Source organism: Neolamprologus brichardi, chromosome 13 (assembly GCF_056152115.1).
Source record: "Neolamprologus brichardi isolate AB-2024 chromosome 13, ASM5615211v1, whole genome shotgun sequence".
In the NCBI taxonomy this organism is placed as follows: domain Eukaryota; kingdom Metazoa; phylum Chordata; class Actinopteri; order Cichliformes; family Cichlidae; genus Neolamprologus; species Neolamprologus brichardi.
In genome coordinates this window covers 27,662,036-27,675,090 of record NC_142116.1, presented here as the reverse complement: position 1 = coordinate 27,675,090, position 13,055 = coordinate 27,662,036, and the positions used below count along the sequence as shown (strand labels likewise).

Sequence of the window (13,055 nt, the reverse complement as noted above, 5' to 3'; positions counted from 1 at the left end):
GTTGGCAACACTGTGTGAGCCTGGTTGCTATAGTGACTGCACCCAATGGCTCCATACACACGCACACAGACATGCACCTCACTTCTGCTGCTTAAAATGAACAGAAACGTCAGCCCGAAACAAATCATTCCCAAATGAAAAGTACAGGTCGTATTGACAAAATTCTTTCACCGTGAGTGGCAGCAATGTCTAGTCTACCAAATTCTCAGTTTTCATGCCTGTGGAGTTTATTATACGGACGTAATGACAGTGTAAAGACAGCCTGTACTTCTGATTTTCAAACAAACTTTCTGAGCCATTTTAACATTGGAGTCTATGGAAGAGTTGGAGGGAGGAGGCTGTGCATTGATGACATTTATGAAAGAACCATAACACCTATTACAATAATAAACAAATTGGATGAAAGAGGACAGCGATGGCTACATTTGAGGGTAAAATCATACCTGTACAGCAAACGCCGTGGACACAGCAGCAGTTTAAAGAGAAAATTTTAAGATTAATTTCTTTTCTCCTTTCACTCTACCAGTTAAGCTGTCTCACTCTAGCGCCAACAGTCCGTCCCATACACACCCATTATAAACTCTGAAACGGCTACATAAATACAAGTTGAATAGTTGAATATCTTGTCTTCGTTTTAAAGTTTGAATGAAGGCTCTACGTCAATGCATGTGGAAATAGATACAGTTTAAAGAGGAGTAAGTTGAATGAGAATTTGAAGGGTCTCTCCATTGAAATACATGGGAAATTTTTGTTGAATAGAGTTGAATAATTTTAAAAATATAAATGTTAAAAATGAGAAAAATAGAAGCAGTCATGTCCAAAAGAAGAGGAATCTAATGGTGTTTGAATGGTTTTTCTAAGTTGAACGGTTTTGAAGGAGATAGACGGCAAAAAACGTACGGAATAAAATAGAATAAAGATTCGAAGAACAATACTTTTCAAGCATTCACACTAATAAAGAGATGCTAAAAGGTCAGCAAAATTGTTAATGAAAGTCTTATTATATTTCAGGGGATGGTAAATCACAACACAGAGAGTCCACCACTTGCTAATTTTACTGAATCTGTGGAAGCTCCTCCATAGCCACCACCAAACAACTGAGTTATTTTTACACATCTGCCAGCATCTGGCCAATCCTCCACCTTTCATTGTTTATACCGTTACGGAAAAAAAAACAACAACAAAAAAACATGGGCCCATAAAAACCAAAAATTACCATGGTCTCATATGACCACATGACTTTCTCCCATGCTTCCTCTGGATTATCCAGATGGTTACTGGCAAACTTCAGACGGGCCTGGACATGTGATAACTTCCGTGCCATGCATGATTTGAGACCATGATGGCGTGGTGTAGGGCTGGGCTTAGTTGATTCTGCAATGAAAGCTGAGTTTGACAGGCTTAAAATCCTATTTTTGCACCAAAATGGGGGATTCCCATAGAACTGGCATATGCTGGCATAAAAAACAAAACAAAACAAGAAAACAACCTTGCTGTTAAAGAGAAGCTCTTGACCAAAACATGCAAATGATTTACCAGTTGGAGATAATGTTTTTGAATTTCTGGAGTTTGACCCCATTCACCTTCAGGTCCGCAAGCACTTTTACTTGCACAACATACCCATTTGTTCTCATTTCTTGGCTCATCAAACTCTGAGTTACCTGGGGATCTGCCACATTTAGGTATAATTTTTTTTGTTTTGTTTTGTTTATTTCTTTGTTTGTTTCTTAACAGAAGTCCAGAATATTTGTGCTTTTTTATCATCTGTTAAGCAGTGTTTGTGCTGCAGTCTTATTTTGTAAAAGGACATGTTGGCCTTTTTATACCTGTTGCTTAACATAACCCGTGTGTGTGTGTGTGTGTGTGTTTGTGTATGTGTGTGCATTAAAAATATCTTGTTTGTGCTGAAAGACTCACCAGATATTATTTGAGTGACGCTTCTTGCCAGATGACTGACCTCTTGCCAGTGGTGGTGGTGCATGGAGGGGCAGGGTTTGTCCCAAAGGAGCGGATGGAACTGGCCATTTCAGGGGTTTGTGCAGCAGTGCGGGCAGGGTACGCTATCCTCAAGGGAGGGGGCAGCAGCATGGATGCTGTGGTGGAGGCTGTGAGCCAGATGGAGAATAACCCTGCCTTCAATGCAGGTAATGGAGAAACTCAGAATTTTTTATATATGTATATGTATATGTATGTATATGTATGTATATGTGTATATATACATATACACATATGTATATATATATATATATATATATATATATATACATATGTGTATATGTATGTATATGTGTATATATATATATATATGACACTATAAACAGAGAGAAATGATTATATTACCTTTTTTGTTTTTTTGGACACTGAGATGGTGTAAGAAAATTGTAAATATTGGATTGCACAAGGAATCAAATTCAAATTCAACTGCACAAAAAAAAAATATGACCAATATACCACACAAATTTTTCTTAATTATTTGATTTTATATATTTCACTGATGTTGTGGTATCTCTTCTGTGAAAGTAAAGCAGTCAATAAGAATTTGTTCGGATGAGAAGAAACAAACAGTTTAGCTGTTGAGTAAACCTGCTGCGTGTAGCTCTGATCACCTAAGAAACACTAACAGACCATATGTCACTGCAGGACACTAAAGATTCTTGGAGCTGCATCATTTCTCAAATCATATTTTAGGTTGTGGGTCAGTGCTGAACATCAAAGGTGAGGTGGAGATGGACGCTGTCGTGATGGATGGCAAAACACTTGCAAGCGGAGCAGTGTCCGCAGTACGCAACATAGCTAACCCCATCCAGCTAGCAAGACTTGTTATGGACAAGGTATGCATGTTTCTCCTGACTGAACTGCAGGAACTGTGTGGAATCATGCATGTGTGGAGACCGCTGTGGATTTTTATCTGTAAATACACAATGGACACCTACAGGACCTTTCTGCCTTCATCAGCACCTTTATCTATCAATGTAGCTAAAGGTGCTGATTACAGCCTGTTGACAGCTGTAGCTATGATTCCTTCTTCCGATAAGAACAAAATTCTATATGCTTGAACTGAAACCATTAGTATAGTCTGGACGAAGCACAGTATTTCAAATGTGCTCTGTAACTGTTTACAGTGTGAACTTTGATCTTTGCTTCAGACCAGTCACGCGTGTCTGACAGCCGAAGGTGCTAATCAGTTTGCTCGATCCATGGGGATCGAGGAGGTCCCCCAGGAGTCCCTCATCACTGAGTATTCCCGCATGCGCTGGAGGAAGAACCTTGCACCTGATGCCAACCCTGTGGAGTGCCAAATGTGAGACACAACAGTTTTAAGCTTGCTAGCATTATTTATTTTTATTTTTTTTAAAGTAATATCCAGAAATGAAATGAGCCCTTTTAGTATGTAACCGATCAATAGACATCTCTGCCGTGCACGCACTGATCCATAAGCTCACTGTGTTGCATAATGTGGACCCTGACTTCCTTCACTCACGTCTCTTAGTGTAGATAAAGGGAAGAAGCGAGTCTTTGCAGGACTTACACAAACCCAGAAAGATGTTATCTCACTTTGAATTTTAAAAAAAGACTGAAAAGGAATATTTGGCAACTAATTGGGTAAATTAACAGCGGGTCAGCAAAATGATTGGGTATTTAAAAAACAAACATCTTAGAGAAGCAGAGCTTTTCCAGTCCTTTTTACCAGTCTGCAGAAAACTGCATAGACGTTGGTGTTGAGCAGTTAAACGAGTACCTAATGAAGTGGCCGCTGAGTGTATTTGACAGGCGGAGAGGAAAAAACAAAACAGAACAAAGTAGAACTAGAGCTCTCAGACATGTTCTGCTGCTCTGCTCTCTTTTGTAGGGGGAAGGCAGGAACGGTTGGTGCAGTAGCAGTTGACTTAGAGGGCAACTTAGCCTGTGCAACTTCCACTGGTGGGATGCTGAACCAGATGGAAGGTCGGGTGGGTGACACCCCCATCATAGGTCAGTTCACACATGCCTGGTAATTATTTACATGCAGTTGTAATCAATTTTGAGTCTTCACTGAGCTTTTAACCTTTAGCCAGTCTTAAATGAATAGTTATTAGAATAGAATAGAATAGAATAGAATTCAACTTTATTGTCATTGCACATGCACAGGTACAGGGCAACGAAATGCAGTTTGCATCCATCCAGAAGTGCTTTAACCGTGATATAGATATATTACAATATATATTAGCAATAATACAGATAAGTATATTACAAAAATGGGTCTATTATGGTATGTTATAATGTACACGGTATGAAGTATGTTATGAATATTCTATAAGTATAAGTATGTACACGCTTGTACATTTAGTGTACAAGCCTGTTATTTAGTGAACAATGGGAGTATGGTTAATATTTGATTCAATTCTAGGTTACCTAAGAATGTTTTGTTAGACAGCAGCAGGAAAAAAACCTCTGACCTAAATTGTATTTAAACATAGGTGTATGCTGTGATATCAGTGGCTAAATCCTAGTCTAGTTTGGTAAATAGCAGCCACTTGCTTTTGGTAGTTGCGTCAATCCCATCTAATCTGTCACTATCAATAAATGAGTGACAGGAGTATTTTTTGAAACAAATGCTTGAATTAAAAAAAAAAAAGACTGTCTGCAAAACTAGTGCAGAACATTGATTGAAGAGACAAATGTGCAGAATCAAAGTTTTAAAGCAGTGGGCTGCTTTGCAAAAGGAACTGGAACTTATTTCATTCATTTGATTACAGCAACCAAAAGTCTGAATCACAACAGTGTTGCTGCCTGCTGTGGTTCAGTTCAAGCAAATTTAAGGGAAAGCCTTAGTCTTCCATCTAGCGAAATAAATGTGTAACTGCATCCATGTGCAGATGAGACTTCAAAAAATGTTTTTAATAACAACATCTTCAACATTTCATAGCAGAGCCTCTTTATTGACAGTATTAAATGTCCAAATGCTGTTTCAAGAACATACAAGGTGGCATGTAGATAAACTGTATATAAAAGACAGATATATTCAGTCTGACACCCATGTGTCACCCATGTGGCTTGCTCAATGCATTTAGTGTTTCAACTGCGACAATGTTGCACAAACGGCCATAATATTTGCCAAATAATTACATTCAAATGTTCCAAATGGCACCAAAACTGCAAACTCAGTGGGGAGATCAGACTCAAATGAATGTAAGTAAGGTTGTGCCATAAACTGTATGTTACATCAGCAACAAACAATTTCAACAAGTTTACCCTCATAAAAGGCTAAGCTTGCACAGTCTATTGGTGAAGAATTGTTCAGGTGTTCAAGAAGTGGTCATGGTATCTCTGAAAATACATTTTTCCATTAATCAAACATCAGAACAGATATTAATGGAAAGAATTAGACATGAAGCTCTGATAACACAATAGTACTTGTTTTTGTTTTATTTTTTAAGTACCATAGCTAGTGTAGGCAGCATATGCACTGAGTAGGGTTATCAATTTTATTCAATTCAGTTTTATTTGTATAATCCCAAATCACAACAACAGTTCATATTGTAAGGTAAAGACCCTACGATAATACAGAGAAAACCCCAACAATCAGAAGAACCCTATGAGTGAGGACGTGGTTATAGTGGAAAGAAAAATCTTCCTTTTAACAGGAAGAAGCTTCTAGCAGAACAAGGCTAAGGAGGGGCGGCTATCTGCGGTTTGGGGTGAGGGGAGGGAGATGGCACACACAGAATCTATACTCCGATACTAATCTATGCAAACAATTACAAATTAGATACTTCTCTGCAATAGTGTTGATACAAGCAATGCCATCTGCACCTTCTCCAGCTGCTTCACACAACGTTCATAGCCCCGCCTCTCACTAGCAGCAGAACACACCTCCCTGGTCCTTATAAGGCATTTTGGGAGGTCAGTAAAGCTCCTGTTTCACAACATCAAAATATTAAAGTCATCATAAATGTTATGATGCTCGGCTGGTGCACATAATAACATTAGCCGTTCAATTATTAGAAATGTGACTACACAACAGCAGCATTAGCCATCTGTCAGTTTATCATTAAAGACACGGCTAAAATCTGTTCTCCCAGGGCTGCCTCTGGGTGTTGCTAGTGTTTTCATAAAGCTTCCAAACCTGCTTATAGCTGCAGGAAGATCCAGAGAACAGCTCAGTAAGCTGTGCAGGATGGCTGAAATATTTTGTCTTTGTCAGGGTCTGGAGGGTATGCTGACAACCAGTCAGGAGCAGTGTCCACCACAGGTCACGGTGAGACCATCATGAAGATTACACTGGCCAGACTCATCCTGTTCCACATGGAGCAAGGTAACACACACACACACACACTTGTTTTCATATCTTAGTAAATACATCTCATTGACATAATGCTTTCCCTAGCACTTACCCTGACCCTAACCATCAAAAATGAATGCCTAACCATAACCTAGTTATAACCCAATTCAATTCAATTCAATTCAATTTTATTTATATAGCGCCAAATCACAACAAAAGTCACCTCAAGGCGCTTCATAGATACAGAGAAAAACCCAACAATCATATGACCCCCTATGAGCAAGCACTTTGGCGACAGTGGGAAGGAAAAACTCCCTTTTAACAGGAAGAAACCTCCGGCAGAACCAGGCTCAGGGAGGGGCGGCCATCTGCTGCGACTGGTTGGGGTGAGAGAAGGAAGACAGGATAAAAGACATGCTGTGGAAGAGAGACAGAGATTAATAACAAGTATGATTCAATGCAGAGAAGTCTATTAACACATAGTGAGTGAGAAAGGTGACTGGAAAGGAGAAACTCAATGCATCATGGGAATCCCCCGGCAGCCTACATCTATTGCAGCATAACTAAGGGAGGATTCAGGGTCACCTGGTCCAGCCCTAACTATATGCTTTAGCAAAAAGGAAAGTTTTAAGCTTAATCTTAAAAGTAGAGATAGTGTCTGTCTCCCGAATCCAAACTGGAAGCTGGTTCCACAGAAGAGGGGCCTGAAAACTGAAGGCTCTCCCTCCCATTCTACTTTTAAATACTCTAGGAACAACAAGTAGGCCTGCGGAGCGAGAGCGAAGTGCTCTAATAGGGTAATATGGTACTACAAGGTCATTAAGATAAGATGGGGCCTGATTATTTAAGACCTTGTATGTGAGGAGCAGGATTTTGAATTCAATTCTGGATTTAACAGGAAGCCAATGAAGGGAAGCCAAAACAGGAGAAATATGCTCTCTCTTTCTAGTCCCTGTCAGTACTCTTGCTGCAGCATTTTGGATTAGCTGAAGGCTTTTCAGTGAGTTTTTTGGACATCCTGATAATAATGAATTACAGTAGTCCAGCCCGGAAGTAATAAATGCATGAACTAGTTTTTCAGCGTCACTCTGAGACAGGATATTTCTAACTTTAGAGATGTTGCGCAAATGGAAGAACGCAGTCTTACATATTTGTTTAATATGTGCGTTGAAGGACATATCCTGGTCAAAAATGACTCCAAGGTTCCTCACAGTGTTACTGGAGGCCAAGGTAATGCCATCCAGAGTAAGAATCTGGTTAGATACCATATTTCTAAGATTTTCAGGGCCAAGTACAATAACCTCAGTTTTATCTGAGTTAAGAAGCAGAAAGTTAGTGGCCATCCAGGTCTTTATGTCTATAAGACATTCCTGCAGTCTAACTAATTGGTGTGTGTTATCTGGCTTCATGGACAGATAGAGCTGGGTGTCATCTGCATAGCAGTGAAAATGTATGCTATGTCTTCTAATGATGCTGCCTAAGGGAAGCATGTATAATGTAAACAGAATTGGTCCTAGCACTGAACCCTGTGGAACTCCATAATTAACCTCAGTGTGTGAAGAGGACTCTCCATTTACATGCACAAATTGGAGTCTATTAGATAGATATGATACAAACCACTGCAGTGCAGTACCTGTAATACCTACAGCATGTTCTAATCGCTCTAATAGGATATTATGGTCAACAGTATCGAATGCTGCACTAAGGTCTAGCAGGACAAGCACAGAGATGAGTCCACTGTCAGAGGCCATAAGAAGATCATTTGTAACCTTCACTAAAGCTGTTTCTGTGCTGTGATGAACTCTGAAACCTGACTGAAACTCTTCAAATAAGCCATTCCTCTGCAGATGATCTGTTAGCTGTTTGACAACTACTCTTTCAAGGATGTTTGATATGAAAGGAAGGTTGGAGATTGGCCTATAATTAGCTAAGACTGCTGGGTCTAGAGATGCTTTTTGAGTAAAGGTTTAACTACAGCCAGCTTGAAGGCCTGTGGTACATAGCCAATTATTAGAGATAGGTTGATCATATTTAAGATCGAAGAATTAATTAATGGCAGGACTTCTTTGAGCAGTTTTGTAGGAATGGGGTCTAAAAGACACGTTGATGGTTTGGAGGAAGTAATTATTGAAGTTAACTCAGAAAGGTCAATTGGAGAAAAAGAGTCTAACTTAACATCAATAAGAGTAGCTGTAGATAATATTAGATCTGTGGGATGATTATTGGTAATTTTTTCTCTAATGATAAAAATTTTATTTGTGAAGGAGTTCATGAAGTCATTACTAGTTAACGTTAAAGGGATGGTTGGCTCAAAAGAGCTCTGACTTTTTGTCAGCCTGGCTACAGTGCTGAAGAGACACTAGAACCACACTTTGAGCTTAAAAAATGCCTTCAGACTTGTGGGGATGGGCATTTTGTCCCCGTGAGTGACTGTTGTTCCCCGAAAGTATAGTAGCATGCCAATTTTCTGTCCTCACAAAGATGTCTAAACATGTACACACACACACAAATCTGAGCCACTGTGGCTGAGGGGGTTGAGAACCAGATGCGAGGTTGGTAACACTTTGCCACACACAGCTTCAGCTCTCATATTTGATTTATTTACATCCAGAAAAAAACTAAAACTCCTCAGAGGAGCCGCGACTAAGCCTTTTTACCCATGGGACTTGCACGCACTGTTTCTGGGGTCCTGGAAGCTATTTGGACCTAGGTTTTTGTTTGTTTTTCCTTGATTTGCCCTTCACTGTAGCAGTATACCAATTATCCCAGTAAAGCTCTTCTTGTTTTCTTCCTGTAACCAAGTTTTGACTTTAGGACAAATGCTAACTGTAACAATGAGCCTCTCTCCAGACTGTTAAATTAAAACAAAAAGAGTTAAAGTGCTGTTTCTTGTGTCTCTTTTGTCAGGTCGGTCGGTAGAAGATGCCAGTGACTTGGGCCTGGCCTGCATGCAGTCCAGACTTGGGGGGCTAGGCGGGGTAGTGACAGTGGATCCTCAGGGCCACTGGGCTGCCCGCTTCAGCAGCAACTACATGTCGTGGGCTGCAGCCCAGAGGGATATTATGCACTATGGCCAGTTCTCTGGAGAAAACTTCACCCAAAGCATCAACTGATGGATGTTGTTCATCATTTTTAAGGGAGAATTTGATACTACTTGGACAACAAAAGAAATTCAGTACAAGTTTATCCAGGTGCTAAGATAGATGGTCATTGTGCATTTGATTAAAACACAAAGTTATAACACAAAATGTTTTTATCTGCAAAGGCTTACAGAGCCTATGAATTCTAGGCTGGAACTAATTTCAGATTACACTCTTAAAACTCCTTTAATGCAGTCTTAACATTGCCTTAGTGCTTGTATGTTAGCAATCACATCAGGCCTAGCAAGGGCTTTATTTAGGATAAATGGTATTAAGCAATAAGTTCAAAATCACCAGTAAGTCATGTGTAAATGATTGTTTTTGGCAGCATTGTACCAGGAACCAAGTCCAGACCGTAACCGTGAATACCCATGAACGTTCTTTTATTGTATGTTCATTAAGTTCAGGTTTCGAGTGAGTCTGTGCAGGAAGCAAAGTGGACACGAGTCCCGTAGGTCCTGTACAGGACTTAAGAACTCCAAGCCATTCATTTGATCTCATTTCTTAAGAATAAAATTACAGAGTTGTTTACATTTCTTGATTGAAAAAAAGATTTTTCGTGAGATTTTTTCAAATGAATGTCATTTTGAATGTTTGAATGGCAATCACTGCAAAATAAATCGGAAACTGAAAATGTGGTGTGGGGATTTTAAATAAACTGAATCGAAATATTTGTGAATGTGATCTTCAGATGTTTTATTTTTACCGTTTTTGTGTTAATGTGATGTCAGTGTAAATTACTGAACCGCTTCAGCTTCCACTAATCTGCTCTTTGATGACGTTGTGCAATCAAGTATTGTGAACATTTTATAGAGAACTGCTGCCTTGCTGCTTTATGTGTGTTAAATGTGCTGGCGGATGAACTGACCCAGTGTCTGTGAAGAGCTGCTGATCACATAATGATTGTTAATACTGATTGTAATGGCTATCTTTGTTTCTTCTTGGAGTTCTCTATTTCTCTTATATCTAAAATAAGAGTCTGGATGGACAAGAGGCTGTTTTATGCGTCGGTTTGTGCAACAACGACGGTAAAACCATTGTGTCGCTCCGCCATTCGCTTGTTTTATTTCTCACAAACCTTTCACAAAAAAAGCACCATATCCTTTTCAGGCTTTTCAAAATAAAACATGTAATAACTATAAATGGCGCTAACATTCCGGCCCCTAATTGTTACTGCTAAGCAGTGTTGGGACTAACGCGTTATTAAGTAACGCGTTACAGTAACTACGTTATTATTGTGGTAACGGGCACGGTAACTAGTTATTATGCCAAAATCAGGAACGCGTTAGTCGTTATTGGGATTTAGATAGGGTCGTTACTCGTTATTTCATGTGGTGGCTATCGCGGAGCTTCCACAGATTCAGTAACATTAGCAAGTGTTGGAGGCCAGCAGGTGGAGGAGAAGGAAAAGAGACCCGAGGCGGCCGCCGGTCCAAGTGTGAACTGAACTTCAGGTAAGAAGTTATGACCTGCAGTCTATCTGGGTCAGATAGAAACCAAGTTTAGGTGGAGTTTATTTTCGTTATTCTGACTTTTTCTGTACTGCGTACTAGCTAGCATGACGGAGTTTCTATACAGCTGGGTGGGTGCTATGATGTTACTGATGTTGAACTTTATTTTGTTCATAAGTTATTAGAGTTGCCAACCGTCCCGTCTGGTATCCAGAGAAAATATTACGCGTTTCTTATTGAGGTGAAAAGGAACAGTTTGTCCCGTAATTCGGCTACATTGAAAAAGGCACAAAGCTGGAGTTATTCTGTGTTTGCTGCACAGCTGCCTCTTCTTCTTTCATTCTCTCCCCTCCCTCTCCTGTTTCTACTTCCATCATGAAAACTGATCAATGATCAGCTGATCGGCATTCTTGTTTGTTTATCGCCCACTTTGCGCCAGAAAGAGGAAACCAGCCGATGTCGCCCTAAACAACAGCAGCACCTTTAAGCTTGATCAGCTGTTGTTAGAATTTATTTAATATTAATTTCTAATATCAGCTGATGTTTGCTGGAGCCACAGCTGCAAAAAAGCTGATGGTCATGATATCGGTTTGGTTATCTGGTGAGAGGGAAACATGAAGATGAAACCAGGAGATGTCCTTACTGAATCATCAGAGCTGAACAGGTGATGGAGAATGAGTTGAAAGGAAGTTATGAACTGTTTCTGAGAGACAAATAACCCCAGGATCCTTTTTTACATAGCTGACAGCTGGTAACTGTGCAGGTGCGGATCTAGCAAAGTTTTGCCAGGGGGGCCAGGTAGAGCATTAACAGGGAGAGGGGGGCACAAAGAAATACTTTTCTTTCTTATTCTCATTTAAAATGTCTGGCTTTTAAAAAATAATTATCTGAATCTTGCAACAAACGATTGATAGATTGATACATATATACCATCAAAACAGTGAACATCACTGTCACAACAGTGTTTGTTTTCATTCAAAGGCTTTATGATTTTTCCTATAATGGCGGGCCTCTAGAGTTCTGAGTACAATCGAAAGCACCACAACTGCAGTTTTTGTGTTGGATGTAAAAAGCGCACCTGACGCTGTGACGTAGGCTAGAATCATGGTAGCGGTCAACGACGGTCCAGGCGTGGGATTTCTCTCATGGAAATATGCACATTATTTTTTTCTTTCTATTGGTAGGTGGCACAGTGCACTTGTGGCAAGTAAGCAAGCTAGAAGACTGAGAAGTTATGGAAGCAACACATTAACAAGAGAATTCTGAGTAAAACCAAAGTTACTTTCCCTAGTAACTAGTTACTTTGAAAGTAACGAGTAACTTGAAGTAACTGAGTTACTTTTAATAGAAGTAACTAGTAATGTAACTAAGTTTCTATTTTAAAGTAACTTACCCAACACTGGATATGAAGCGGTTTGAAGATAAAATACCGGGACTGTTACTAGAGTTTGAGCAACGATTTCAGATTTTTGGTGAACTGGAGAAAGACTTCAATGTTTTTTGCTCGCCGTTCACCGTGAATCCCTTTGATCTGCCCGTCAGGATCCAACTTGAAATAATAGACTTGCAGTGTGACTCGGATTTGAAGGGCAAATTTGCCGCAGCTGGCTTGAACACATTCTATCAGAATCTCTTGCCAGGTTAACCCAAAGCCCTCGCTGCAAAACTGTTGTGCATGTTCGGAACCACGTATCTTTGTGAGCAAGTTTTCTCTGTAATGAGCATAAATAAAACAAAACTGCGCTCAAGGCTCACGCACAGGCACTTGAATCACATCCTGAAGTTAGCTGCCGCTCAGGATGTGAAGCCTGATATTGATGAGCTGGTGAAAGCTAAAAGATGCCAGGTATCAGGAGTCAAATAAACTATGCAACCCCACTGAAAGTGCTGCATGAGACACCCTGATGTAGTTCTGTGATATACTTTTGTGAATCACTGAGGCACTGTGTGCTTGTGTGTTCTTTGTCCTCAGAATTTTCAAATAACTTGAGGTGTTTTGTAATTAATAGCTATGTTGTGCTTTTGGACACACTGTCCTCAGGCTCCAGCTTTATGTTTATATACTTTTATGTTGATGTGCTACTGTTTCTAATTGATTATATTTTATTTATATATTTAACCTATTCTGTGGTTCTTGTACTTGTTTGGGGAACAGGATTTCATTATTTTTATCTACATTGCTGCCTGCGAAGTGACACCCTG

General features: G+C 39.8%; 1 protein-coding gene across 1 annotated transcript; it reads left to right on the top strand.

Moving 5' to 3' along the window:
* The first annotated feature begins 1,933 nt into the window (after positions 1-1,933).
* LOC148100020 (isoaspartyl peptidase/L-asparaginase-like) lies at positions 1,934-10,081 on the top strand. Its single transcript, XM_087850400.1, has 6 exons — positions 1,934-2,144; positions 2,689-2,831; positions 3,147-3,301; positions 3,851-3,972; positions 6,185-6,295; positions 9,170-10,081. The coding sequence occupies exons 1-6, from the start codon at positions 1,949-1,951 to the stop codon at positions 9,373-9,375; spliced, it is 933 nt and encodes a 310-aa protein (XP_087706526.1). The 5' UTR covers positions 1,934-1,948; the 3' UTR covers positions 9,376-10,081.
* The last annotated feature ends 2,974 nt before the right edge of the window (positions 10,082-13,055 follow it).

Bases quoted from the DNA above. Each gene is read 5' to 3' on its own strand.
- LOC148100020 (XM_087850400.1), top strand. From the start codon at position 1,949: ATGACTGACCTCTTGCCAGTGGTGGTGGTGCATGGAGGGGCAGGGTTT. The intron at 2,145-2,688 runs GTAATGGAGAAA...ATCATATTTTAG, and splicing joins TAACCCTGCCTTCAATGCAG to GTTGTGGGTCAGTGCTGAAC. The intron at 2,832-3,146 runs GTATGCATGTTT...TCTTTGCTTCAG, and splicing joins CAAGACTTGTTATGGACAAG to ACCAGTCACGCGTGTCTGAC.